Source organism: Microtus pennsylvanicus, chromosome 15, assembly GCF_037038515.1.
Source record: "Microtus pennsylvanicus isolate mMicPen1 chromosome 15, mMicPen1.hap1, whole genome shotgun sequence".
NCBI lineage: Eukaryota > Metazoa > Chordata > Mammalia > Rodentia > Cricetidae > Microtus > Microtus pennsylvanicus.
The window spans coordinates 5,900,751-5,928,201 of NC_134593.1; the positions used below are offsets into that span (position 1 = coordinate 5,900,751).

A 27,451-nucleotide genomic window follows, 5' to 3' on the forward strand; every position below is an offset into this window, starting at 1 on the left:
TAGCTGAGGAAAAGCCAATTGAGCTGGAACAGAACAGAGGGCTGGATTCTGATCTATTTGGAAGACCCTTGGTCCTCTGCAAGTTCCACCAGCTGCTGAGGCGCCTTGAAACTTGGGAGATACCACGCCAGTTCTGTGTGCCTCTCTGGTTCTCATGGCATTTCTAGAAACTGGAGGTGGGCAAGGAGGAGTGCGAAAGAGGAGAGATGGCAATGCATCCGCTTAGATCAGCTCTCCTCCTCCCTTCCTGCCTCAAGTGAGGTGTCCCTGGATGAGTAGGGTAGTGATGGAGGGATGCCAGCCAAGCAGCAGAGGAGGCACAGCCTTTCCCAACTCACTCCTCAAAACGCCCAGGGTTCCAATGTTAAAGAAGCCCCCAAGATCAGAAAAAGAGTGTAGACATCAAGTGGTCAGACTGGAGTAAATTGCCCACCCCATACTTCCAGGCTATGTGAACCAGGACAAGTCAGCATCTCTGAGCTTCAGGTGCCTGATCTGCAAACATGGAGTAGTTAACAATGCTGACCTCATAGGTTTGCTCTGAAGATGGAATGCGGATGGAGCTGAGGGGCAGTAGGACCCACACAGAAGCCTCTGAATACCCACTGCCATTATGTTGATTGTACTGTTGAGTGTGCAACATGACATATGCAACCATATCTGCTTTATTATAAAATACATAAGCCTATACCAAGGATAAGAATTGCAACATGGTATGGGTTGGGCACTAAAGAAGATACAGGCTGTGGTGTTACCTCTGTTTTTTAATCACCATAGTGCCAGCAATATCACCTGTCCCCACATTCCAAAGGGTGTGCAGCATTGGGGTAGACTTATATCTTGTACTTTATCTCAAATCCCAGCCAGTGAAGGCAGTATTCCTCCCCTTTGCAGGATGAGGATAAAGCTGCCCAAAATGTTTACACCTAATGGTCCTTTTCCTGCTTTAAAGTCCTGTTACCTGAGAATGCTCACTTGTTACCATGGTGACTCATAAGTTCAATGGTTGTTTCCAGAGAAGTATTCTATGTATTAAGTCAGACAGAGGAACCTCCTGGAGCTGACTTGAGTCTGAAGGACTCCTCTACAACAGGCAGGAAGGTTTGGGATTTCACCCAAGGGCAGTTACTAAGAAGCAAAAGTATTTCATTAAAGATGTTTTCTTCTATAAGGGTGGACAGGTTCCTTTTATTGTTGTGATCATTACTATTATTATTATTATGATGATGATGATGATGATTTCATAGTCCAGCAGGCCAGGGTTGTGTTTTCAGTTCCAACATTGGAACTCCCCACCAGATGGCATCATTTACAGGTTTCCTAAGTCCCTAGTTTCCTGCCCTTCCCAGAACTGTAAGGCAGGACTCTCTATGTCCTTCCTGGGCTAAGTGAAAAAACAGAGACCCCAGATTACAAAGCCAGTCAGCCCCAGCTCAGGGCCACACTCAGGACACACCTGAGATCTGCATGTGCCTTTTGTGATCTTGGCATACTGACAAGAAAACCATTCTCAGCAAGCACATCTCAGAGCCAGGAAGAGAACTTTTCCACTAGGCAATAAGTGAATATGATTGGAATGAGAAGCCAGGGTGCTGGGGCTCTAATTAAGGATATCCACACACGCAGGCTCCTTTACACACGTACATCAAAGAGTGTGTGGGCGACCACTGTGGCGACCCAGTGCCTTGCACGATGCAAGCACATCTCCATACAATATTTTTAGAACATTATCTAACAATGTCTACAAAATAAATTATTCATGCTCTTATATTTGGCATTTCCTCTTCTGGTAATATGGAAATATCAATAGAAATAGAATTTCACAAATATATGCTTGACACTGTTTATGAAAGCACTGTTCAGAGTAGCAAAGAAAGCATCCAGGTGATCCATTAGGTCCTATAGCTCCACTATAAAACAAGCAGAAAATGGAATTTTACCCAAATGGCTATGACATTTCCCTTATCCCAGAGCTGAAGGGATGTCGATCACGTGTTACTATAAGAGCTAAATTGCAGTGGAATATAGCTATTTGAAAGAATTTCTTATGGGAATATCATCATCCCTCTAATGTGTGACTGTAAGTGTGTGTATATCCATTTGTTTATGTGTGGTGAAGGATGCGCTTACAGAAAGGTGTGTAGATTATTAACACCAGGTATCCGGGGTGGGGGGTGGGTGGGTCCAGGAAGGATGAAAGGAGAAAAGATGCCTGCTGTTTTCTTTGTCGGTATTTCAAAGTTTTCAGTGGTTCCAATATACATATGTTATTTGTGAAATATATGAAGTCTTACCCCCATGACCATTAAAAATCAAAACAACAAAATACAAAAGACAAAACCAACCAACCAAAGAAACAATAAAAACGTCTGAAAGCAAAGACAGAGAAAATTCTAAAATAAGTTTCTCAAATTCCGTTTTGGCCTGTTCCTCAGTGAACATCATAGGAGCAAAAATATTGTTAATTAAAAAATACACAGCATCAAAGAGGAACAAGGACCTGTCAATCCAAGCATTCTTGGAGCTAGTTAGTTTTTGTGACCATTTTCCTGTCCTAGTCTTGATTCTGGAGTAACCTGCTGAACTTAGCATCTAGGAATGTCCCCGCACCCAGAGAGGGAGTTGTGTAGCCTGTGATACCAAAGTGACTTGAGATGTTTCATCTTGTTCTGCCTCACCCCAGAGTTTGTAACTATAGATAGACCCCCCAGGAGACAGAACCAACTCTGGCAGGAAGGCAGGTCTTCTGGGGCATCAGAACTTGGTACTTTGAAGACGGGCCTTGTTCCCATGGGTTTCTTTAACCAATTGTGACTCTCATTTGTAGAGTGACAACAGACAGAACTACGAACCACAGAAGTCCCGGCTCTTACGGTGATGACCATGGGACTTCAACAATGATAAAAACCGTCTGAAGCATTAGCTCAGCCGATCCTTCTGGGCTATCACCATCCAGTTCTAAAATCCTTAACCCATCCTACCTTAAGAGTCAGCGAGAAGGCAAAATAGTGTGACTTACCAAGCCAACTTCTGTTTAAGTACACAGACACAAACACGGGAGGCACTGTGAAGAAATCTACTACAGAATTCACTTCCAGCCAGAACCACAGCTTATCGTTGGCTGCAATAAACTGGGGGGAAAGAGAAATAAGACAGAAAGACAAAATGAGAGCCATGGTGCCAGCATTTACTATATGTCCTTTTGTCAAAGGACCAACGTTGGGTTTCTGCGGGGTCTGGAGGATGACACTCCGTTCTTCTCTTATTATCCTGTATACCAATCACTAGCTTGTTTGGGTGAATGCATAAACTTTTTAAGAAAGTGACTATATGCCACATAGGCCTTGGAGAATGATCAGACAATATACTTTCCTGTGGATCCTGGCAGCCTCACAGAGGATGAGGAAACTCACTTCCCTGGGTCTTTCTAAGGTAAATTTAACTGTGAATGAAGCGCATATATATGCATTCATGCACATGTCCGCAATTCCCATTTCATACAAAACTCCTCATGAGTACCATCTATCTAGTATGGGCCCCCGAATCCCACCAACCTTCACCCCTGGTTGGCTCTGACAGTGGCAATCTCAACACTGCTAAGGATAAACCGATGAGCTTAAGATACTTTTGTTCAATTTACCTTTTAATAGAAAAACACATTCGTGTTTGAATATGTTAGAAATTTAGGAACACTGAGACAGTGAAGATGCCATTGTTTCAGGCCCCTTTTTTGAACTATATCAAGCACACATTACAGAAAATGTCCAGCTATGCAATGAGCTTTCCCATAGACCTAAGAATAGAAAGCAGGTGTGCAGACCACCATGGGGACCTCAGGCGTCTCCTTGCCTGGGAGAGCAGTCCTGGGTGGCATGTTATCCTGGAGTTTCAGATTCTCCTACCCCACCGTGCTACTCCTGGGAAATGCCGCCAAACTTACCCGCAAGCCAAAGTAGAGAAGGAAGAACACGTTGAAAGCCATGTCGATCTGTAATGTGAAATCTTTGTAGAAATTCTGGCAGGATTCTATTGGGCTATTAGGATGGGAAGAAGAAAAAGCAAGAGGTAAATAAAACACACAAAAAAAACCTCATCACAGCTTCCACAATGCTGAGAAACGGTGGGTGGGGTAGAGGACGTTCATTGAATACATTTGGTCTTTCTACCCCTTGTGACCATCAAGCAAGCACTGCCAAAGGGGTTTCCATTCAACCATTCAGTGTTTTCTTCTTTTATTTGCTGGGGGGTGGCGGTGGCAATTGTAGATATTTTTTTTATCATCATTCAACAGTTGATCTGAGACTCAAAGGAAGGTCATGCATTCTCCTTGGAGGAAGGACAAGCAGGAAGGACTACCAAATTCCTTGATTTCACATTAACCCTTAAAGAACTGATTTCTTCAATTAAAAGGACTTATCACAAGGCTAAAACATCAGATCCTATGCCCTCCAGCCCTTTAGAAGTGGAGCCCATTTTCCAGTAGCTATGTCTGGATCTTAGAAAAGCTATTAGCAAATTTGTAAAGGACTCAGGAGCATCTCAGGAAAGCTCTGGAGGAAAGGCTCCTGGTTACCATTCTAGCTAGTCTAAGCATGGACTTCTTGTGTGGTACTCTGCACTGGGGAAGGAAGCAATGTTCAACAATAAAATTCAAGACCATTAAACTAATGTATGGAAGCAGTACTCTAAGGGTTAATTTTGTTTGTTGTTGTCGTTGGCATGCAGGTTAATGGGCTTTGTTGTGTGTGTGCCAAGCAGCCAATGAGCACCCCCCCCCCCCGCACACTTCTATTTTGTTCAAGAGTTGGCAGTTCCAAAGGGTACTACTATACAAACTGGTACAAGGCTTCCATGAGAGTCCCCACAGCAAACTGATCAGAACATCTCCGTATGAACAGTGCTGAAGGTTGGAGCAGGTGGGAAGCACCAAAGTCTCACAGACATCTCAAAACTATAACAGAAATTTCAGTAGACTGCCGTCTGTAAGCAAATGGAAGCATCCAGGTCGGGAATAATAAGACAGTGAGATGAGAAAAAGGGAGAATGGAGGGACCCCCGAATTCTTCTTCAGATGGGAAGCAAGCTGGACCTCCCCGACCATGAGTCAAGGAACTACAGAGATGCATCAGGAAAGATTTCTGAGCAGCAGCATTGCTACTTTAGAAATCATTGCATAAGATACCAGTTAGTATAGTTGTACTTCAATCAGGGCAATGCTTGGCTGTTCAACAGGCAGGAATTGGTGCAGCCTAGGAATGCAGGGCCCACTCAGAGGTAAGTCAATCTATGGGAACCTCCAGTCATGTGACATGCACTGGCTTTCCCCGTTGTTCATTGGGATTACAAACCAAACATGCCCCTGGTCGTGTTCCAAACCACTGATGTGTGTGGTAACCCTCCGCACACAAAGGCAGAGTAGCCTATTCTTGCATTTACAAAGTAAGCAGACTGAACAAAAGCTATAGAAAAATGGTTGTTTTACAAAGGAAATGACAACTGCTGAGTTCTCACTAAGGCAAGAAAAGTGAGAGGGGAGACAGAACGGAATCTGGTTAGTCCAGTGCTGAAAAGAGGCAGGAACAAAAGCTTACACGAAGCAGCCTACCATTGTTCTTTTTGTTCCCGCCCAAGTATGAACTTAAATGAAAACTAGGGCCTGTAGGTAACAAGGGACATGTTTACAATTCTTAAGCCATGGTGTGGTATTATCAACATCAAGAGTACAGTGTGTTCCTAAAATATGCATTTAGGGTGACAGGAAAGATCTACTACAGATCCCGGGGACCTTAAGTTGACAGTATGTATCTCTGTGGTGAGAGAGCCACTGGCAGGATATACTATTGAAAATTAAGAGGTGTGTGTGTGTGTGTGTGTGTGTGTGCGCGCGCGAGAGAGAGAGAGCCCGCGCAAGAGAACAAGTGAGTGAAGATGCAGGAGATTTGTAGATAAGAATCGCACTCATGTGCTCCGTTGTGCTAGCAGGAACCTGGATTCTACATTGAAAGTACATAGTCACATATTTTGTTGTACACAGTGTCAAGGGAACCAAAGGAAGGCCTTGGGTTCAAGTTCACCAAGGAAAATCCATAATTACCTCATTAAAGCCAAGAAATAAGCTCAATATTGCTTTCCCAATAGTCATGGAGGGAGATATTGGTGGCATTTAGGGAATCTTGTTAATTCTCTAGTGCCTATTAATTCCATGAGTTTGTGGATTAATTTAGGAACTTCTTGGAAAACATTTTTCTGGACTCTATTAGAGAGATAACATTTAAGTGTCACTGCGGTTACTTTTGTTCAATAGAAATGGGAAGAGATATTCAAGAAAGTATTAACCATCAGGCCACAGGAACTCTTCCCCATTGTTCATTGATTTCCTGGTCAGTTCCTTTGTTCTGGTGCTTTCCATATCACACAGTGTTTAAGTGTAACAATGAAAAGACTTTACTCTAAAAAGATGCCATGTTGAAAACCAAATCTCAGCATTCCATCCCCATGTATAAAAACTATTCAGAAAACATAATAGACCTTGTCACTGGCTGCTCAAAATTTAAAACTGACTTAACCATCACCTCCTTACTATTCACTGAGTTCTACACTTTGAGCTAAAACAATAAAATAGAAGCTGTTCTGCTGCTTTGAGTGGCTGTTTTTCTGGCTGAGGTACAAGGTAACAGAAATACATCCTGAGCTATGGACAGGGTTGGGGTAAAGGGCAAGAGGTGGGAAATTCTGAGGCAGAAACTGAACTGAGTCTCTGGGAATTCAGGTGGAATGGAAGCATTCTGGTGACACATTTTATATCTCTTTTAGCAACTTCCCCTGCAATGGGAATGCCCAGAACAACCCCCTGCACGGTGTTTCAAGTAGCAAGGGAACTATTTATCAGGATCCATTCTGAGATAAATCCTCTGAGTGCCTATAGTTCATGCTCTTGCACAATCAGAGACCACAGAGTAAAGATCCAAAGCCCCATTATTTCATTCCCCAAATGGAAACAACCCATGGAGTTTACTGATCTTTTCAAAAGATAATCCGTAACTCAAGAGCCAAAAGGTTGGCCTATCAGGATTTATTTTTCTCCCCAAGAGACTTTCTCTTAGCGATTATTACTCATTGCGGGAGGGAACTGAAATGGAAGCGCCTCTTCGGTCTTGTGTAAAGCGCCAGGGTTTCCTTGTCTACATCCGCAGATGGCAGCAGGGAAACGGGGCTGCTATTTAAAACTACAAAAGAAAAGGATTCTGAGTCACATTCTTAAATTTAGAATGCCATTCTGATGAGGCATGCCCACATCAGAAAAGGCTTTGGGTGAAAATGCAATGCCAATCATGGGTAGAGGGATTAAGAATAGAAAGACACCAGTTCTAACTCTGACAGCAGCAATCTGACCAACCCTAATCCATTCCTAGTTAATGAATAACTAGGTAAGTAGAGCGTGTTATCCTTATATCCGATGGAATTTTCATTCCTAGGCTCCCACAGTCTTTACAGATTGGGTGTGATACTGAAGCCTTGGGGACATTTAATGTCTTGACCAGGAATCTAAGCTCAAGGATCTTTCCAAAGATCCCCACTAAGAAGTTCCTTCTGTTGAGACATGTGCAATATGGGGCATAGCTGAAAATGAACTTCTTGAAAGCATTTGCTTAGCATGCAGTTGTCTCCAAAGGAAATAAGACACTTTGTATGGAAAATGGATCCCTTTCTACATACCCTAAACAATACATTTTCCTGTAAATAGGTTCAGTATGATTCAATAGGTAGAACTTTCTGGACTTGGCTTTGGAACTTGTCAGAGCACAAGGCCACTCTTTGGAATCTTGTGTTATCTTGAAGCAGGAAGTGCTGACATTTCTCCTAACCCTCCACACTTCTCCTCATATCCCCAAATGCTGTTTTTCTATCTCCTGCCTATGGCTGCCCAACTCCACGAGGCTATTTTTTCCAGACTCTGGTTGTCAGACTCTGGCCTTCATAGGCCTTGGCTCCAGTTCCTGATTCCTTACTCTGGATTAGGGGTCTAACGTTGGGCTTTTCTCTCAGGCTCCCAAACTCTGCTGATGTTGTTGTTCAGGGACCCCACTTTGCTAACCATGACTTCTGAAGACATTTCTAGCAACTGCACACTACTTACAGGTACCATTACTCAAGAAGACGCCCATCCAGACCTGAACAGAGAAGATTAAAGAGTTTGAGCCTGTCCACAGACAACCAGATACATACCACTTAACTAATCGCTAAGATCAAGGCTTGAACAAATACTTTCAGTTTCAGATATGGAAAAGAACAGGGGTGTGATTACAATACCACCTTACATGAGTCAACAGTGGACATTCCAATTAAAAATCAGCGTACCCGCTGAGTACATTCTCAGTTCTAGATTAAAAGGGAAAACTGACAAAGTCTAGATAAGGAGGGGTGAAGGCATGGTGCTTTCCTTACAGGAAATAAGGAAATGCTAAGCATCTTAGGAACACAACAAGCATTCCGAATGATAGAATAGGGAAGGGGCTGGTAGGGCAGCAAAGTAGCACTTTGTATAATAATTTCTAACATTCTGATTCTCCCCACTCTTGAAGGCTAGTTCCTTTTAAAATTGAATGGAGCCTTCTCAAGCCCCACCAGCATTACACACAAGAGGTCAGATTCAAGGCACTGCAGACATAAATCAATTCAATAAGCTTAATGATAGCAGACTCTACTCATCCAGCTCACATCTGCAGTGCTGCTAGATTAATCTAATTAAAAGATGTCATTCACGGAGCATTAGGGACCTTTCTGTTTCAAATACCAACTCTGAGCCCAGGTGCAAAGAATCTCCAAAACCTACTTCATTCTAAAGTTCTACAGTTTTTTGTTTTGTTTTGGTTGTTACTACAAACTGATTACTTTGTTCCATCAGGAATGAGACCCAAATATTGTCAGCTCTAAATCTGTGTTGTGGTGTGACTTTTTCAAGTGCTTTTGTCCATTTGTGTTCTAAACCGCAGTAGCCTTCAAAAACTTGATTCACCAGGTAGCTCGTATCCTTGTGTATAACTTATATACAAATAATATGTATCCTTACAGACTTTGCTTCATCTATGAGGGATTTTAAAATATACCCTTAAAAACCAATTTACTCATTTTTATTTTGTCTATGAGTGTTTTGCTTACACGTGTATCTGTGTACCATGTGCATGCATTTCCTGTAGAGGCCAGAAGATGGCATCAGGTCTCCTGGAACTAGAATCACAGATGGTTATTAGCTAACATTACGGTGCTAGAAATTGGACCCAGGTTCATGGGAAAATCAACCAATGCTCCTAACCACTGAGCTATCTTTCAAGCCCCTCGCAGGTGAATTTCTATAGCTCTGGGATTGGGAAGAGCCTCATTCAGTTCATGTTCAACTCTTCATTTCAACTGTATAGCATTTACATATACTAATGAATTTGACCCTCACAAGAGGATTACATAAAATATGTATTTGTTAAAATCTTTGATTCACAAAAAGAAACTCAGAGACTTCAATATCTGTTCAAGTTCATAATTCTGAGTAGTTGAGTTAGGATGTGGATCAAGTAGCTGTATTATAATCTCACATTACCTTTTCAGTGCAATGCTGGAAAGGGAGACGGGTAAGACACAATGTTCAATATTAACTGAGCATCCCAAGAGGCTCATACAAAAGTAAGGGGGTAGACTGATGGAATGCTGAAGTTAAACTACCCTAGCAAGACTTCACGTATTTGTGAGCTTGTCTGGGAATATCCAGAGGAGCTGGATTATCTAAACTATGTCCAACACTTTTCTGTCAAAGTGGGCATATGGAAAGTTAATCATCTCAAGAAGTCCTCCCTGGGTCTCCAGTGTTTCTGGAAACAGAAATGTTCTACCTGGAGAGATAATGTCATTCACTTATATACTTACATAAGATGAGTTCCCAGTTATCCTCCCGAAAACTTTTGCAATTCATAGTCAATCTCTCTCTCTCTCTCTCTCTCTCTCTCTCTCTCTCTCTCTCTCTCTCTCTCTCTCTCTCTCTGCCTTAAACCCCCAAAGAGACATGAAGATCAGTAGTTGGAGGCCATCTTTGGGAACTTAGTGAGTTAGAGGACTCTTTGGGTTACATGTGACCCTGCACCCTCCCAAAATAAGCAAAATGAATACAGTAGAAGCTGATAATATTTGAACCCTTAAATATTCCTTCCTAACTATGGGCTAGGGATTAACAAACTTTCCACACCATTTCATCCAATCAAAGCAGAAGGAAAGATGACATCATTTAGACATAGATTCTATAGAACTCATCTTCAGCCAATGAGCAGTATTGATCTCACAAATGTGAAGTTTTTCTTGGTAATGTCTGGATGTATTGGTCAAAATATGTGCTTCACTTTACCTGTGAGGATGATATGTGCCTGAATATTCAGACTATCAAGAATAAAGGGAGTCTTTGCAGTGTATCCAGATCTGTAAGTCAGTGTTATCCATACAACTTTGGGTCCCAATGTCTTGTGAACTCCTAACAATAATGGAACTATTATGAGTGAGAAGACGCTAATTAATCATTGAAACGGCTTGAATCTGTTTGTGGACCATTGCCATCTTAAGTGGACGGCATCACAGGTCCTGAACAACTCAACTTACATCTGTCGTTGTATTTCTTTACTTTTCTTAACACCCCCTCTTGAGCACCTGATCAGAGTAATGCACTGAAGAGTTTATCATTGGGGGTTTGAGAGACGACTTAACCAGTTAGCAGCACTTGTTGCTCTCACAGAAGACAGTGGTTCGGTTCCCAGAACCCACACGGTGTCTTACACCTGCATGTAACTCCAGTTCCAGAGGATCCAAGTCCTCCTCTTCCCTTCACTAGCACTGCATGCATGCATGTGCTACACAGACAGACATGCAGTCCAAACACCCAGACACATAAAGTAAAAGTAAATAACTCTAAAATGCCAAAAAGGCCAAAAAGCTTATTTTTACAATACCAGTGTGGGGCCATACATTCAATAAGTACTATACTTTTATATTCTTATTTAAAACACTGAATCAAGCCTCTTCTGTCCATCTATATTAGGACTTTATCTAAGAACATCTTTAAGATAGATGTCTCCCAGGTCACTATCTTTGACAGGTGGACTGATTAATGATTGATCAAAGCTAATGAAAATTACATCAGATTGGCTCTTTGTTTAATCTTAAAGCATTTTTCTTAGACACTGCACTTGTTTTACATTTTTCCTAAAGAATATTGCACTTGTTTCAATGTAAATAGAAGACACTTTCTGTCACTCTGTAGTATTGATCTACCATGATGTCGAGCCCACTTGTTAAATGGTTTTATCGGGAAGTCTTTAGCTATGGTTAGTGTCGATAATTTATTCATCTTCCTGACAACAGCTTTTAATTATGCCAGTGCTCAGATGACAAGATGGGATTCAATGGCAATAAACACATAGATCATCTGAACTGTGCTAAGATGAACAGGCAGCACGGAGGGGTGACATGGGAACCCTCGCTGCTCTGCCGAGTCCTTCTGTGCTCTGTAATCTTCAGCTCTGAACAACAATGACAGCAGTGCATCTCAGAGCATTCGCATGGCACAGGGTGTCTACCTGAGTAATTAGTCCTAAGAATACAGCATTCTTCCGAGAGACAAAGAAAATGACACAGATTGCTGATGAGGAGACAAAACATGTCAGTTCCTTGCAAGCTGGATTTCTCAATGAAATTCACAGATAACGGTGTTATCCCAAAACTCAGGTGGTAAGAGCCTTGCTACTTTCTCTCTACAAAAGATTGCAATGTCTGTGCTCGTTAGTGTTTGCCACTGTGATACAGACAGACATATTTGGGAAGAGAATTTCAGTCGAGGCATAGCCTCCACCAGATCGGCCTATGGCTGTGTCCTGAGGCATTTTCTAAATTACTAATTATGTGGGAAAACCCAGCCCACTATGGGCGGTGCCATCCCAGGTGGGCCTGGCCTATATAAGAAAGCTAAAGCAAGCCAGTAGCTGTATTCTTCCACTGTCTCTGTTTTAGTTCTTGCTTCAGGTTCCTGCTTGGGCTCCTGTCCTTAATTCCCTTCGTGATGAGTTATAATTCTAAATCGGGGGGACCTTTTCTCTCCAAACCTAATTTTGGTTGACAACAAAAAAGAAAACTAGAGCAGTGTCTTATCCGTGTTTATATTTACTCCATTCTATATGTAAATGCACCTGAGTATTTTAAAGGCAAAACATGTGAATTGTAAGTCATCCTCTTCACCAATGGGCAACTGGGTAGTTTTCAAGTTGGGCAGATGATTCAAAATCCTAGTTCTATGGCCTATGAACTGGTTGTGTCCTATGACCTGTATTCTGTTGTTGAAGCAACATGACCTCTCCAAGCCTTGGTTTTCTCGTCTGTAAACTGGGGATAAGGAGACAAAATGTCAAGGCTTATGTAAGGAGAAATACCTATGCATTCAATCAATAACACTTATATTTACAGCTAAGTAATGGTGGTAGTGACAATAGCAACTGCCAATGGAAAATGTCCCAAAGGCAATGAAAACTGAGAGAATTAGTAATCTCTATGCTCCATTTCCCCTCTCATGTCTGCACTGCTGAATTCTTATAAAAAATACTCTGATATGATCCACAGACTCACTGGATATGCAGTGAGCTCTTAATCGGAGAATTCACTATCACACAGTAAGAGTCTATACGTCAGAATGTTAATTTTGGATGGTCATACTGTGTCATAAATACTAAATAATTAACCAAGATTTCTTAACAATGAAAGCCCTGTGTCACTTTAATGAGTGGCTCGTGGGAGGCTAGCCACTCTTCCTCCCAGATCTTCAGTTCCATTCGCCTGGCTGGCTTGTGTGAATGTGGAGGAGAAGCACAGGAATGAACCAGCCAAACACTTTGTAAATACTCTGCTCTAGCTGCACTCCCATAAATGTATTCGTTCACTGTTGGAATCCTGGAATGATGTCAGAGACAACCTACCCACTAATGCTTATTTTCTCTAGCTTGACTACAGACTACAATTATGTCTATCACAGCTGTTACCAGAGTGGAATTAGTGTTCATATTTGCCAGCATCTTTTATGTAATAAATCAGAATTAAGCTATTACATAAAAACAGAGTCTTGCCAAGGAAGGGCTGCTTGCTGCGATTTTTTACCAAATTGACAGTGAAACCACAATGGATGCACTCTGGTCACCCACTTCTCTACCCCTGTGCACGATAGCCATTGCTCCCTTTGCAGAGGAGTCTCATTTATCTAGAAGAAGAGAGATATAAGGGGATTATTTAGTAAGTACTAAGTGAATTGTCACTCAGATGTATATTCCAGGTATAGATGGCGAGTCCTTCAAGGACAGAGCTCAAGAGCTATGTGGGTATGTGTAGCAGACACAAAAAGGCAATGTGCCCATACATGCTCAGCGTCCTGCAGCAGACATATGTCCTGCCCCAACCCCAATCCCACCTTTGGTCTATCCGGCAAATGGGAGAGCTTAGGGAAACAGAGGCCAGAGAAAAATCCCAGGTCAAGACAAAGAGCTGGAAACTCAGACATATAGCCTGGCATGTGGTGAGGGGGTTAAATAAGACCCTGGCTGCTGAGACTATGCTTCCTCTTACACCTGCCTTGGACAGGGTACCTTGATCAGGGCAAGAGGAGTCGCCAAACCACTGTGCTTTCTGCTCCCATTTCTGGACATTGTCACACATGTATTAAATAAAGGTTCACAGACAATCATCACTGAACAGTGATGACCAATAGGCAGCCACGTCTACACACTGGTAAGCAATGCCCCGGGGTCAACATTCATGAAGAAAGCAGTCTAGACAAAAAAGAAGTTCAAGGTAGTTGGGTATCAATGTTTCTCAAATAAGCTCTTGCCCTTATATAGAAAGTGGAAGAGGCTGTGGAAGGAAAACATGACCCCTCTACCTATCAAAAGCAGCACAGGAGGGTGAGTCTGCTGGTGTGCTGGAAGTTCATCACATAATAAGCTTTCAAATAACTGTGACTTCCAGCTGTTATTATAAACAGTGGTTAAGACAATTCTTCTCTGTGAGCCTTCTCCAGATTTTAGATTCTGACACGTGGAGTTCACTCACTGGTTGCTACTTAGGTCCGGCCCCCTGTCCTTCAGATGTTGCCTTTGGCACTGCTACCTTACTCTGATTTTAGCTGCAAGGACTCAGAGTGGAAAGCTCAACTAACTACCCCACAGCTTCAATTCTAATACTCCTCAACCATATGTCCACTTGAGTAGTCTACTCAAGGTCTACACCAACAAAGACCTTCAGGACCAAGGCTCTGCCTAGTGCTAATGTTAGGAGCCCTGGTAGCATCAGGCAACAGCAATTCCCTTTATCTGTTGCTTTTCCTTGAAGAATAAAAAGCAATAAGCAGTAACACACACACTCAGCCTGGGATGAATTTTGTTGACACTAACGGCTGGCGATAGCTCTGTTTGTAGTATCAGGAGGTTGTTTTGTTACTGGGGATTTTTTAAGGCCCTGGGAGAGACCAGGCACCAGTCTTTCTGACATCTAGTATAGAAAACAATTATACTACACATGGCAATAAAATCACTATGTGTTAGCTCTGTCTCTGACTGAGAGCAGAGGCATGGATGTTTTGTTAAAGTATCCCTATTTGGGAGCTTTGCACAGAGCCCACAGCATCACAGCCAAAAGGGACAATCTGAGATACTGCTGATTAGTAGGCATGAATCTTCTGAGCACAGGGAAGGAACAGTAATTTCTTAGGAATGTCATAAAGCAACCTGAGCAGTAGAGACCAAGCAAACTACAGGAGATCAGTAGGATAAGTTACTTTCGGAATCAAAGAGTCCTCATTAACAGGGCCAGGAGAATTCCTTAGCAAATCCTATACTTATACAATCATATCCCCAAGTATATGTTCTTTTTTATCTATTTTATGAAATTGATGTCTTAGCTTTGGGAATAATTCTTTCCCTTTATATGTTTTTCTTTCTCGCTTGCTGCTGGTTCACAGTGGAATTCATTTATCTATTAAAATTCAGCTTATCGCTTCAGGCCACAGAAATAACTCTTACCACGGTTTCACTGGTGTGCACTCGGCTTCTGGATCTAAATTTGGAGAGGAGGATTCTGAACTGAAAGCAGCAAGCTTCTTCCTGCTGCTCCTCCTTGTCATGTTATGGCTGCCTCTGATTTCTCTCTGGAGTTGTTTTCTACAATCCTTTGAAAGCATAGCAGTGTGCTCTGATGGGGTGCCCTGGAGCTGCCTTCTTCGACTGTCTCCCTTGCCCCCTGGATGGACCCTCTCATCACCGCTCTGCCTCCCTGCAGCCACCCCATCGCTGTGGCAGGAAGCAGGGCGTGTTTCCAGGAACAGAGACAACTGTTTCCTCATGGGAGAGCCCTGGATAAAAGCTCCTCTAATGGTGAGCATTTCAGCCCCTGGGTTTCAATCACTGCCTGCACGGGCCACCCTCTAATTCCACCAGGCTCCTTTCAGAAAGGAGAATACACTCAAGCAAAGAACTCTATAGTGGTTACCTTAAGAACATGTTTGAAAGTCTAAGCAAAGTCTGCTTCAGTGGGTGAATAGGATATGTCTAATAGAATGGGAAGAAATGGCGGGTTGAAGGGGCTTGACTCTACCAAGTCCCCAGATATAAGAAAATGGAAAAACAAAGAGGAAAGGGAGGCAAGAGGCTTTCAGTTTTGTTTTACTCTAACTGCTGAATTGCATCATTTTAGTCTAGGTACGCTGGCAAGCTATTACTAAGGGGCTTTTCCTTCCCATGGTGGGATCATTAGAGCTGGTTAACACTCCAGCTTTCCTTTCCTGGCATTCACAGTAGGTTTTTCTGCAACTTAAAATACCTACTTAAGTGAAATAACACCAGCCACACATCCAGCAAGATCCTGGCAGTTATATTTTACAGAAGTCCATCCCAATAATACAAGACAGAAAGATAAGGTAGACATTTAATAATAAAAATTTTAAAAAAAAGAATTAAAAGTACTTTTAAAGAAAGTCATCGCTATCCCTATAGTAAAGGATGCATTGCAACAGGGAGAGAAAATGATGCCAGTTATTAATCAGCAATGCTGAATACAGTGCCAATGTGCTTGGGTGAATATAAATATCCTCGATAGTACTATCCTTTCATATATCTTCAGGTTGAATTAGTGGTATTGCTAGATACAATGAACTATGTGAAAGGCAAGTAATTATATTTCTTGGGGGGATTTATCTTATAAGGTGGTGTTTATTAAGTCTATTCATTTATCAGATTTAAACAAAACAAAATATAGAAAACATTGTTCAGGAAGTCATGAGAAGAGGCGGGACCCTTGGGCACTGTGAGCGCATCATTGCCGAGTTGGGAAGACACAGAACTGACCATTGGCTAAGCTGCTACTTAGAAATGGGCCTTATGTTCTAAATCCCTGATCATGAGCTTTACACTCAGCACCAGCCTAACATGAGACTTTGTCATTTCTTTTCCAGTGCTCCAGTCTTGAATTTTTATGAGATGTGGTGGTTCTGGGGAAATATCAACAAATTGGGGGCCCAAAAGGATTTCCAGGAGCGATCATATATCCCAAATCTTCAGTGTATCAGAATGCTCCCTTCTGTAATTCCATGCATGCGTCCAGTGCTTGCTACATTCAGAGCTACCAAGAAAGGCATGTCGCATGCATGGGCAGTGCAGGAAAAGGATCTAGTTAGTTAACCTGGAGGCAACAACCAAAAGGGTAAGGTTGCAGCATGCAATGAAAACCACACTTGGCCTTGGCTGCCATGCAGAAAAGACCTACATCAAAGAGTCTGCTGTGCGGCTCCTGGTGAGAGTCGACATGAGAGAGGTGAGATACTTCAGCAATGACAGACATGGGCAGAAAAGGTTCAAACCACTCTAAACAGAACACCATACAGAGCACTGGCATTTCACACGAGGAGAGGCAGCTTTGAAGCCCAGAGGCGAGAGACAGGAAAGGAACACAGACTGTCCTCAGATTTGCCCGGTTCCTTCGCCAGCCCTCCACACACACGTGTTTTTATACAGTGTCTTTTGATTTGACAAGTAATTTGGTGACATCTGCTATAACTGTTTAGATGTTTTGAATATTTGGGAAGAGCAAAGTATTGGTGGCATGAAGATTCACACCATGATTTCCTGTTGGGACAGTTTATTTGAAAAGCAGGGCTGAGGTTGGGTAGATAAATGAGAGGCAGTTAAGCACCAATACCCTTCAAATCATGGTCTCAGAGTTCATGGTGAATCTCTGGGCAGAACAAAATGTTGAGAACCCAAAGCTCGTGAAAGGCAATATCACCCCTAAAATCCACCTACACCCCTTAGCTTCAAACCACTGCCAATGAAGCCATTTTATTTTCTTTCACCATATTCAGGGAATGGAACCTTAGATAGAGGGGAGATGCATTGATATATTATTTTAATTAAAAGTGACTGATCATCAAACACGTGAACACTTGAAATGTGTAGGATCTTCTCTGTCTCAGTCTCTGTCTCTCCATCTCTGTCTCTGTGTCTCCATCTCTGTTATCTCTCTGTGTATATCTGTGCATTCTTTGCTGCAGAGGCCAGAGGACCACGCTGGGTGTTGCTCCTCAAAAACTCTCCACTTTTTGAGACAAGTTCTCTCTCTAGTCTGCAACTCAGTTAGGAGGATCGCAGACTGGCTAGTAAACCCCAGGATCTGCCTGCTTCCCCGCTCCCTGTACTGGGATTTTAAACACGACACCAAGCCCATTTTTAAAATGTTGGTTCACAGCGATCCTTTGCAAGGCAAGCATTTTCTTTGATGAATAAAAGCAGCAGGGACTGGGGAGGGGCCTCAACTCCCTTCAAATGTCAACGCCACAACAGCTAGCTGACAGTGCAGACTAACAAGCTGCCTGCCCCACAGACTCATGCTCTTGGTTTGTTCCGCTTGTTCTGCTCTCTGTGACCTCGAACACAGCTCATGTAGGTCTGTGCTGTCATGCAATTCTTTCCCATAGCTCTCCAGCTGAAAGAAGAGGGAGAAATCAATTGTACTGTTCATAAATCACTCCTTTTAATATGCTTTCCCCGGGTTCATAGCTAGTGTGGACCATGATGGCAGCTGTGACAAGGACTTGGGCATCCTGTGAACAAAAGGACATAGTACCCAGCCGTCATACTTGCGGAGAGCAGAGCATCCTCTAGGATCTGAGCTCCACAAAAACATAAAGATGAATACAGCCAGACAGGACACACGATACTATTCATTGAACAGATAGCTCCAGAGTTCTTTAGCGACAGGTGCTCTACTCATTGGAAGGACACAAAATTCAATGAAACACAGCTGCTGGTCCAGGATAATATATCCAAGAGAGGCTTGCTTCAAAGTTCTACCGAAGAGGTAGTTCTACCTTCTGACTAGAGGCAAGCTGAGCATCCCACTGGACAGCTCACTAACATGAAGTCCTCACTAAGATGTAACTACTGCCCCTCTGGGATGTTGAGAGAAATGAACGAGGAAATGTTAACTGCTGTTTGTGGCCAGCTCCGCTGAATTCTCTGTCAGCAACATCTACTGTGACCTCTAACACTCAAATCCAGGTAAGAAACCAGAGGTTGATGGAATGAGCAGACTGTCTCTCTGGGCGAGCTGAGATAGATGTGGAGTAATGAGTAGACACGGATCTGAGGGAGATGGTGGTGAGGGTACAGGTGTGGAGGGCTAAGTACGGGCAGAGATTTGGGTGTACAACAGGACACAGAGACTCACACTCTTCTGGAGCCAGATAGCTTACATGACTGGTAAGAACTGAGGAGAGACAGAAGATGGTGAAGTAGCTGGGTACCTAGTAATATGCCTAGTCTCCATCCTAGAGAAAGCTGGAAGCTGACAGAAACTTAAATATAGAGCAATGGCAACATTAGCCTTGTCTGGCACTGAGTTTACTCTGGGGCAACATAGAGCAGGAAGTACAAGTATTTAAGAATATGGAAGAGAGGTCAATTTATCAAATTAAATCCTAGAGGAAAGAAGTCATTTATGCAAATCTTTGCTAAAATTAATGTGGGTGAATATTTGCCTGCAGGTATGTGTATGCACACGAGGTCTAAGCCTGGTAGCTGAGAAGGCTAGGAGATATCAGATCCCCAGAATTGGAGTTACAGACAGTTGTAAGCTGCCATGTGGATGCTAGAAGCCAAATCCAGGTCCTCTGCAAGAGCAGCCAGTGCTATTAACCTCTAAACCATCCCTTCAGCTCCAACCTATGCAAATCCAAAGATGAAATTCTTCCCTGCAGGGCAACTAGGGCCACCTTGGGGAGTGGCTTTCTTCAGAGACTGGTGCTGTCAAGTTCTTTAGGGACCACTCATGATACCATCAAAGCAGTTACCTGAATCACAATGGCCCTCCATGTCTACTTCTAGGGTCTTTGTGTCACAAGGAAATGAAAGCACCTGGCTCTTTATCTTTTGAAAGAAATTACCTTCCTAAGAGGCTACTGCAAAAGCATTGTAAAAACGACAGTAGAACAGCATCCAAGGTGGGCATGTTTCTACCCTCTGAATGGGGCAGCTGTAGAGACACACATTCCTACAGTGGCAGGCACACTACATGTGGTCATACTTTGGCAGACAAGGAAGGTTAAGGCTAGCACTCTCTCTGCCTCCGTAGCTCCCTTCCAAAAGGACTTGATAATATCCCCACAACCATCTGTGGAAGTGGCACTTAGAGCATAGAAACCAACTGGTAATCACAACCCTGGTCCTATTGGGGTTTGGTCATTTGAGTTTCCTGAAGATGATCTGAAATATATTCTCAGAGCAATGCTTTCTTTAAGTTACAAGAGTAAGAAGAAAGGGGATATTTCCAGAGAGCACTTTCTTTTTAAAGAGCAACCAAGAATGCTTATGCCCAAGTAAGCTCAACTTTCAAGTACAACCAGGATGGGAACTCTACCCCCTCAGCTCTTGAAGTATAAACAGAAGAGCATGTCATGTGATCATGCTTCCTGGATGGATTTACCTTGGCCCCAAGTCCCTCAGCCTGTAGCCTTAGAGAGAAGAGTGGTGCCCTGAATTTAACCATGGAAAACAATTGAGATTCCCTATAGACATGCCCACTGTGGTTGCTTAGTAGCCATTCAGCCAGCGATTGCTCAAAGTGAAGGAACATTGTTGGAAGTTTTTTTTGGGTCTTTTTTCTCTGTCACCCCCAACATCCAGGACTCTGTATCAGATCTTAAGTTAAAGAGATCCAACCTTCATAGCTATTATCTCTAAATAATGTGGGATTCCCTCTGTATGCTGTGAATAAGCTTTATTACCATTAGCTAATAAGAAAGCTGCTTTGGCCTATGTCAGGGTGGAATAAAGCCAGGCAGAAAATTCGAACAGAGATATAAAGAGAGAGTAGGCAAAGTTAGAAAGAAGCCATGTAGCTGATGAAAAAGAAGGCACAGGGACCTTACCAGTAGACCACAACCTCATGGTAATACATAGATTAATAGAAATTGGTTAATTTAAGATGTAAGAGCTAGCTAGGAATACGATTAACCTATAGGCCAAGCAGCTTTTTAATTAATATAGTTTCTGTGTGATTATTTGGGTCTAGGTGGTTGCGAAACAAATGAGCAGTCTCCTCCTACATCTAAAGGATGGAGGTGGAAATCCCTCCAGGTTTGTGAATAATAAGAATTATCCTGTGTGGCCTGATACTCTTCCTTTCTCTCTCAACTGAATAAAAATAAGAAAACCCAACAAAGGCTGTTTCTCCTCTCTGCTGGCCCCCGTAGACAAATACATGCACAGCCAGAAAATGGAGCAGTATACAGTAACATCATCAGTACTCTCATCTTTCCCAAGTGACAACTGTACTCATGGGATAGAAACGGAAGCCAGCAAAGACTAGTATATGCTCCTGCCTGTATGCCCCAGCAACACCATCAAAAGAAGCAGCTCAGGCTTTGCCTTCTCCGGCAGTTCCACTGTGAGAGTAAGGAGCGCCACATACCCACATTTGTTAGGAATCCAAATGAGCACATACTAAGGCGGTATCGTTCATTATTTAGTAGACAACACCTTCATATTCAGAGGAACAGGAATCAGAAACGATGCAAGGACATTTTTATTATGTATGGTTTGGTAAAGAAACAAAGTAAAAATAGGTGCTTTTAAACTTAAAGCCTACAATCCAATCTTTAAAAATAGTTGTCTGAATAGCAATCATTTTGTTGTTGTTGAATTTTAAATAACACTTTGGAATTTGCACCATTTCCAAATCCACTAATGTGACTTGCTACAAACTTTGGTGAATCTTTTTTCAAAGTTGTTTCTATTTTTCAAATTCAGTTTCTCACAAGAGAGCTACTTGGCGCTGCCAGGAGAATTCCATTTGTTGACTAAGGAGTTGGTGGCACAAATTAAGTAGAGACAAAGCATCATCAATCTATATGGTAAACAGAACAAAGCAAGAAAGAAGACAGCTGGCAAACCCCTCACACTAACAGCATGTGCCCCGCTTCCTGTTGTGACAATGAACTACAGCTCTTTAACAGAATTATGGGAGATGGGAATGATGCACGCCGAAATGCTATACAGTTTTTGTAAGTCTCTTGTAGGTAGTAAGCTATTGTCAAATAAAATTATCATCCAGCAAATTCACTCTTGCAGATATAGGTTCAGTTCCCAGCAACTCCTGACTGTAACTCAAGGTCTAGAGAATCTTAGATCCTCTAGATCATCATGCCCTCTTCTGGCCTCCACAGGCACTGCACAAGCAGAGTGCACATGTAAACACACAGGCAAAACACATTTTAAAAATATCTTTCCTTCCCTGTTTGACTTTAATGTATCAAAGAGCCAATATAATGTCTATTTGCGGCTCAAAGTGCACGCCTATTGAAAATCAGCAAGCTGCTTTCTTTAGAAAGCCTGTATTGGGCACCTGTTGCATGTGTAGTAGAACACAGAAAAGACACCAAGGAGGTGTAAGAAGCTACATAGATCTGTACATCTTCTGTCTCAAAAACACATTAATTTAAGCAAAAGCATCGTTTGCTTACCACACGGATTCTCAGAGATAATCTCTGAAGACAAAATCGGCTCTCAACAAACAAAGTCATTAACATACTAAGCTAAGGAAACTCCTAGGGTGAGAAATCATAGTCATTTCCTCAGGTGTCTGCTCTCATGGAACTGAACAACGCTTTTCCTGTCAGTCCCACTCAAAGCTACCCTTATATTTGCTATTCAGATTTATCTTTTTCCTTGCCTAAAGCTCAATACTCACCCCGACTTAGAAGCCAAAAACTGACATATACCTAAGATGCAAAGAGATAAGAAGATCTACTCCCAGGAGGAGAAACAACTGGAAAAGGCTCTGACAAGGAAGATCACTCACAGAATCTCATAAAAGCAGCAAGGTAGAAGGAGAGACAGGCAAAGTTTAGAATATAAGCATCTCACAACACCTCCCACCATTGCCTGTAGACAGCGTCTTCTCTGTCTACACTTGGTCTGCCCAATACTATTGGAAGTAATGTCAAGGCCAACTATGAAGTCATGAGGATGAATCCTTAGACCACCGAGGACTTTACAAAGAACAAGGCCACAGTTTTCATCTTTCTGTGAGAGATGAAGGAAAAACAGAGAGATGTGCAAAGCCCATGTGCTCCTGGAAGTGAAGCAGTGGCCGATGAACCAGAAAGAGCAGATCCAGCCCTTCCTGCATACAGGACAGGTGCCATTGCTGCTGGCCACCTATAACTTCGCCTGCAGGTAGGCAGGATTTTCAAAAGCCTGGAGCTCCCACTTTTCTCTGTTTAAATGATTATCAACCAGCACAGCTTGATCAGGCATCAAACAAGTTACTTATTTAAAACATTTCCCTAAGAGCTAGGAAACTTCCACTCTTAAACTTCCAAGATACAACTACTTTTTAAAAGATCATCTTAACCAGTGACTAAGAGAGGGATCCTAGAGAACTAGCAAGCTGCAAAAATTTACACCTACTAAGGGTTGGTTACTGCTTTGGCCATATTTGGCTCCTATGCTGGTACCTTTCAAACGCAATACATCTGGTTGTGAAAACAGCTCAGTGGCTACCTCCTCTTGGAGGTCTTCTTGCATCCTCCTCTCATCTAGAATTCACTGAGCCCTTCTCTGAGTTTTTCCTCTTCCCATCTGAAATTCTTCCCCAGCATTCACCACTGATATAAGATAATCTGTGTGTATTTGTCTCTCTCTTCTCTACTGCACCTGGAGCCCTCTGATCAGGGTATAGGAGGCTATACAGTAATCCCCAAATAAGGGTTTAAAGTGAAAGAGAAAAATGAAAGAACGGAGGGAGAAAATTGGAAGACCTTAGAAAGCGTGCCATAATCCATGAGGTGTTAAACTCAGTCAAGAAATCCCATATCTTCCAAAATGGTTTTCAAGTACCCCAGAATCATGAATATATCAAACCTGAGTTATGTGATGTCTGCATTACCCACGTTAATACCACCCCAGAGGATGTGGTTACCTCAAGAGACTCAATTATGTACACCTCCCATGTCCCAAGGCAAGTATGGATTATTTTAACCTATCATACAACACACTTGAAGCTAAAAGGTGAGAATGACCTTGTAGGTAGCAACATTCACCACCCAAGAAAATCCATCTGTTCTTTCCAGCCAAGAAAGCTCAACACATTGAGAAGCCTGGGCAGATTTTGAATCCTGTATTAGGAGAGTCTGTTTCAAGGGGTTTGGTATCTGTGCCATTTTCTGACATAATACTAAACTAATTTCTCTTAAATTAATAGATAACTATTTCTTCTTTGGACAGATATAAACCAGGCAAATTAGGATTAAAGAACACAGAAAAGAGACACATCTTCCTTTTAGTTAAACTACAGTTATTTTTTGTGTATCTGTGCTTTGGTTCAGAAAGATAGACCCAAACCTGACACTAAGCACACTGGAAGGATAAGATAAAACTCTAGAGATGTGCACACATTAGATGTTAGGAAATCAACTTGGGTCTATCTTATTGATCCACTTCTTCAGGCATTCAGCACAAGAGCCAAGGATCTAAGAAGCAGTGGGAAAATATATTAGAAATATAGACATGGCAAAGGATTCAGATGAGCATTTGGATCTGCAGAGTCTCCTTGGGGAAACACCAAGCTTGTTGGATGGAAGCTGAAATGCCTGCTTATTCAAGTTAAGTTGAATATGAAGAACTATAGCCTACAAAAATAGATCAGATCCTATGTATTCTACATAGATGAAGAAAACCCCTAGCAGTTCTCATTACACCAGATGACAAGGGTTCTACTAGGGAATCATACTCTAGTAGAATTTAATAGACATTAAATACTGACTTCTCCATCTCATTTGTCCTCTCAAATTGTCACTGATTTTGATGGAGAGTTCCTACTTTTTGAGTGTGTGTGTGTGTGTGTGTGTGTGTGTGTTTTCATGTGTATGAATGTTAGCTCTTACAAGCTATAGCACATGCTTGGGGTCAGAAGACAGCCTCAGATGTCAAGTCTCATCTTTTATCCTGTTTGAGACAGGGTCTCTCTGTGGTTTTTTTCCCCCTGCACATATCAGCCTGGCTGACCTACATACTTCCAGCAATTTTCCTGACTCTCCCTCCCTACCAAGTAAGAACTTTGAGAATGCAGATTCTCACACTACAATTTCAAGATTTGGGGCTCTTAGAGTTTGAACCCAGCTCTTCATGTTTATGTGGCAATGTTTTTCATCCACTGAGTCATCTCTTTAGTCCGTCATCACTTTTCCTAAGTGTCAAATGTATAAATCAGGATTATTTTGTAAAATTACTATAAAGGCTTTAAAGTTCTCACTGGCTCCTGAAATAGTGTGCTGTCGATAGACAATTCTAAAAGGTCTGGTTGTAATTATTGTGCGTAAAGAATTAACAATGTTGACCTTTATTCTCGGATAAAGGAGTCCAACTCAGGAAGTTCTTAATTATCTTCATTTATCATGAACAAAAACAAAATGGTATGAATTTGTCCACTACTGTTGTTCAAATGAAACATGACATCATGTTGTAAGCTCAAGTAGCCCAGCTCAGAGCTATTTGCAAATGAATACAGAATCACCGTGAGGAGAGAGACCTCATGGTTTTATTTAAATCTTAAGATCGATCATATTCAATAAAATCCTTTTCCTCCGCAAACTGGGGCAGCTCCATTACTGTGTGAAGCTGAAAACAACTGTATTCATCTCATCATGCCCTAAACTCATTGTTCACTCAGTAAAAGTATTTTCCACATTATCAACACGATGCGAAATTTATTTTTTTAACTTGAGAGAAATAGTGTAACATTTACTGAGCAGGAATTACCTGAAATTACTTAGACTATGACAAGTTCTGAGACAGGGTTCCCAGGAAGAGGGCAGGTATTGCCAACTTCCTGTCATCATTGTTGAACAGAAAGCTTCTACCTACCCCGGGGAAGGACTAGATAGAAAGTGCAACCCTTGGTCTGCATAAGTTTCTATCCCAAATCTCGCCCTTTCCCACAAAGCTGGAGACACAGCAATCCTCTGCCATTTTCTCCAAATGCCAAGCTTTGGCTATCTTTACTGAAAAGCAAGCTCCATGAAAGCAGAAACCTTTCTCCAAAGCCTAGATGTGTCTTTGAACCTCTGCAAAGAGACTATCCTAAACAATTAAATAGACAGAGGCAAGAGAGGAAGGAATACAGGAAAAGAAGTGGATGTTAAAGTCCTCTCCAAATTTTACAAAGCCCCATCTGATCAACAACAGTTTTCAAGTACTTTCCCCGTCAGGTCTCAGTACCAGCATGAGGCAGCTCTCACTCCAATTCCTATTTATACACGACTTTTGTACCACATGAAAGAAGCTTCATTTCTCCAATACCAACAGGAGTCATTTGCTAATTGAATCATCTCTAATATGTGCTTTGAAGGGTAGTATCTGACATCTAATTTTGAGTTATATTTAGCCATTCCTTCCAGTCTCATTCAAAGTATAACAACTATCTCCTTGTTAATTGATTATCTAGACTTGGCAAAGAAAATATTGATAGTCCGGCCCATGTTAGTCCCAGGATCTACTACATATTATGTACAATTAACTGAAGGATGTCATCACGTCAATGTTTATCCACACTTAAAGTATGCTAATGCTGGCATTGCATATGTCTGAGTTGACATTGAGTCCCGCAGATACTAGACTCTAGCAGACCTTGTCACCCCGGGATTAGGAAGTACTCATTCAGACCATGGGCTCCACTTCTGGTCTCCATTACTACCTGCATGACTTCAACAGCTCAAGTTCCCCTTATTCTTCAAATGAAGGAATGAGAATGGAATGGCAAAGGCAGATTGGGACTTTACATAAAGTAACTTCTCAACAGCTAGAAACACAGCTTGTCGGTTACAGAGAGCAACTTAGATGATGAGAATTCTGATGTGGGATTCCCCTCTGTATGCTATGCATATTAGTATCATTAGTTAATAAAGAAGCTGCTTTGGCCTATGGCAGGGCAGAATATAGGTAAATGAGAAAAGTAAACTGAATGTGGGGAGAAAGATGGCAGAGTCAGGGAGTCGCCATGTAGCTGCTGAAGGAGAAAGACGCCAGAACCTTACCAGTAAACCACGAGCCTCATAGTAAAATATAATAGAAGTGGGTTAAAGATATGAGAGCTAGCTAGGAATACACCTGAGCTGTTGGCCAAACAATGTTGTAACTGATAGAGTTTTTGTTTGATTATTCAGGTCTGGGTGGCTGGGAAATGAAAGGGCAGTCTCCAATGGCTGACAGCTAGGCCTGGACCTGACTGTGATCATCTGATAGATACCTGCTGTATGAATGGCCACAGTAGCCACTGGCTACATGGTTGGTATTGGGCATGTGGCAATTCCTTCACGCCTCTTCAATGATGCTTCCTTGAGGTATGCTGCTTTCCTCCACAAACACAAGGTGTTTTGCAGATGTGAGGCTATGAAACACAGGCTTGCTGACATCCTGTAAGTGCTTAAGCAGACAGTGGTCCGAGAGAGACTTCAGAGCTCTGTCTGTTAGTACATGTCACTTGAATCTTTCCATTGACAGTTGCTGAGAAATGCTCACCAGGGACGATGGCCAGCTCCGAGCTGAGAATCAGGAATTCAGACTGCATCTGCAGGTAAGTTCATCTCCGGTGGATAACCAGCTGGGGTCACTTTGCTGGCCTCTAGAACATAGTTGTGGCTGCTTCATACTAGGCGTTGGTCCATCTTCTGTTCTGCACCTTCCCAATTCCCAACAATGTGGACACCAGAACACCAGTCAGTTGCAATACTGCCAGTCAGAATCCATTTCTCCATATTGGTGCAGAGGTTTTGAATTAAGGAAAGATACGTGAGCTGTGATTTCCCCCTCTCTAAGTTTCAGTTTTCCAGGATTTGCTT

The 27,451-nt window shown here is 42.2% G+C and overlaps 1 protein-coding gene across 19 annotated transcripts in view; it reads right to left on the reverse strand.

The window, feature by feature from the left end:
* Kcnma1 (potassium calcium-activated channel subfamily M alpha 1) overlaps positions 1-27,451 on the reverse strand; it is a 719,966-nt gene that overhangs the window by 295,495 nt on the left and 397,020 nt on the right. For all 19 annotated transcript variants that reach the window (XR_012907918.1, XM_075949389.1, XM_075949388.1 and 16 more), the window contains exons 4-5: positions 3,941-4,034; positions 3,020-3,131 (exon numbers count right to left, since the gene is read on the reverse strand). Coding sequence is in view for 18 of the 19 variants with exons in the window: in XM_075949389.1 (XP_075805504.1) it covers positions 3,020-3,131; positions 3,941-4,034 (206 nt within the window). In the remaining variant the exon portion in view is untranslated. The remainder of the gene's footprint in view (positions 1-3,019; positions 3,132-3,940; positions 4,035-27,451) is intronic.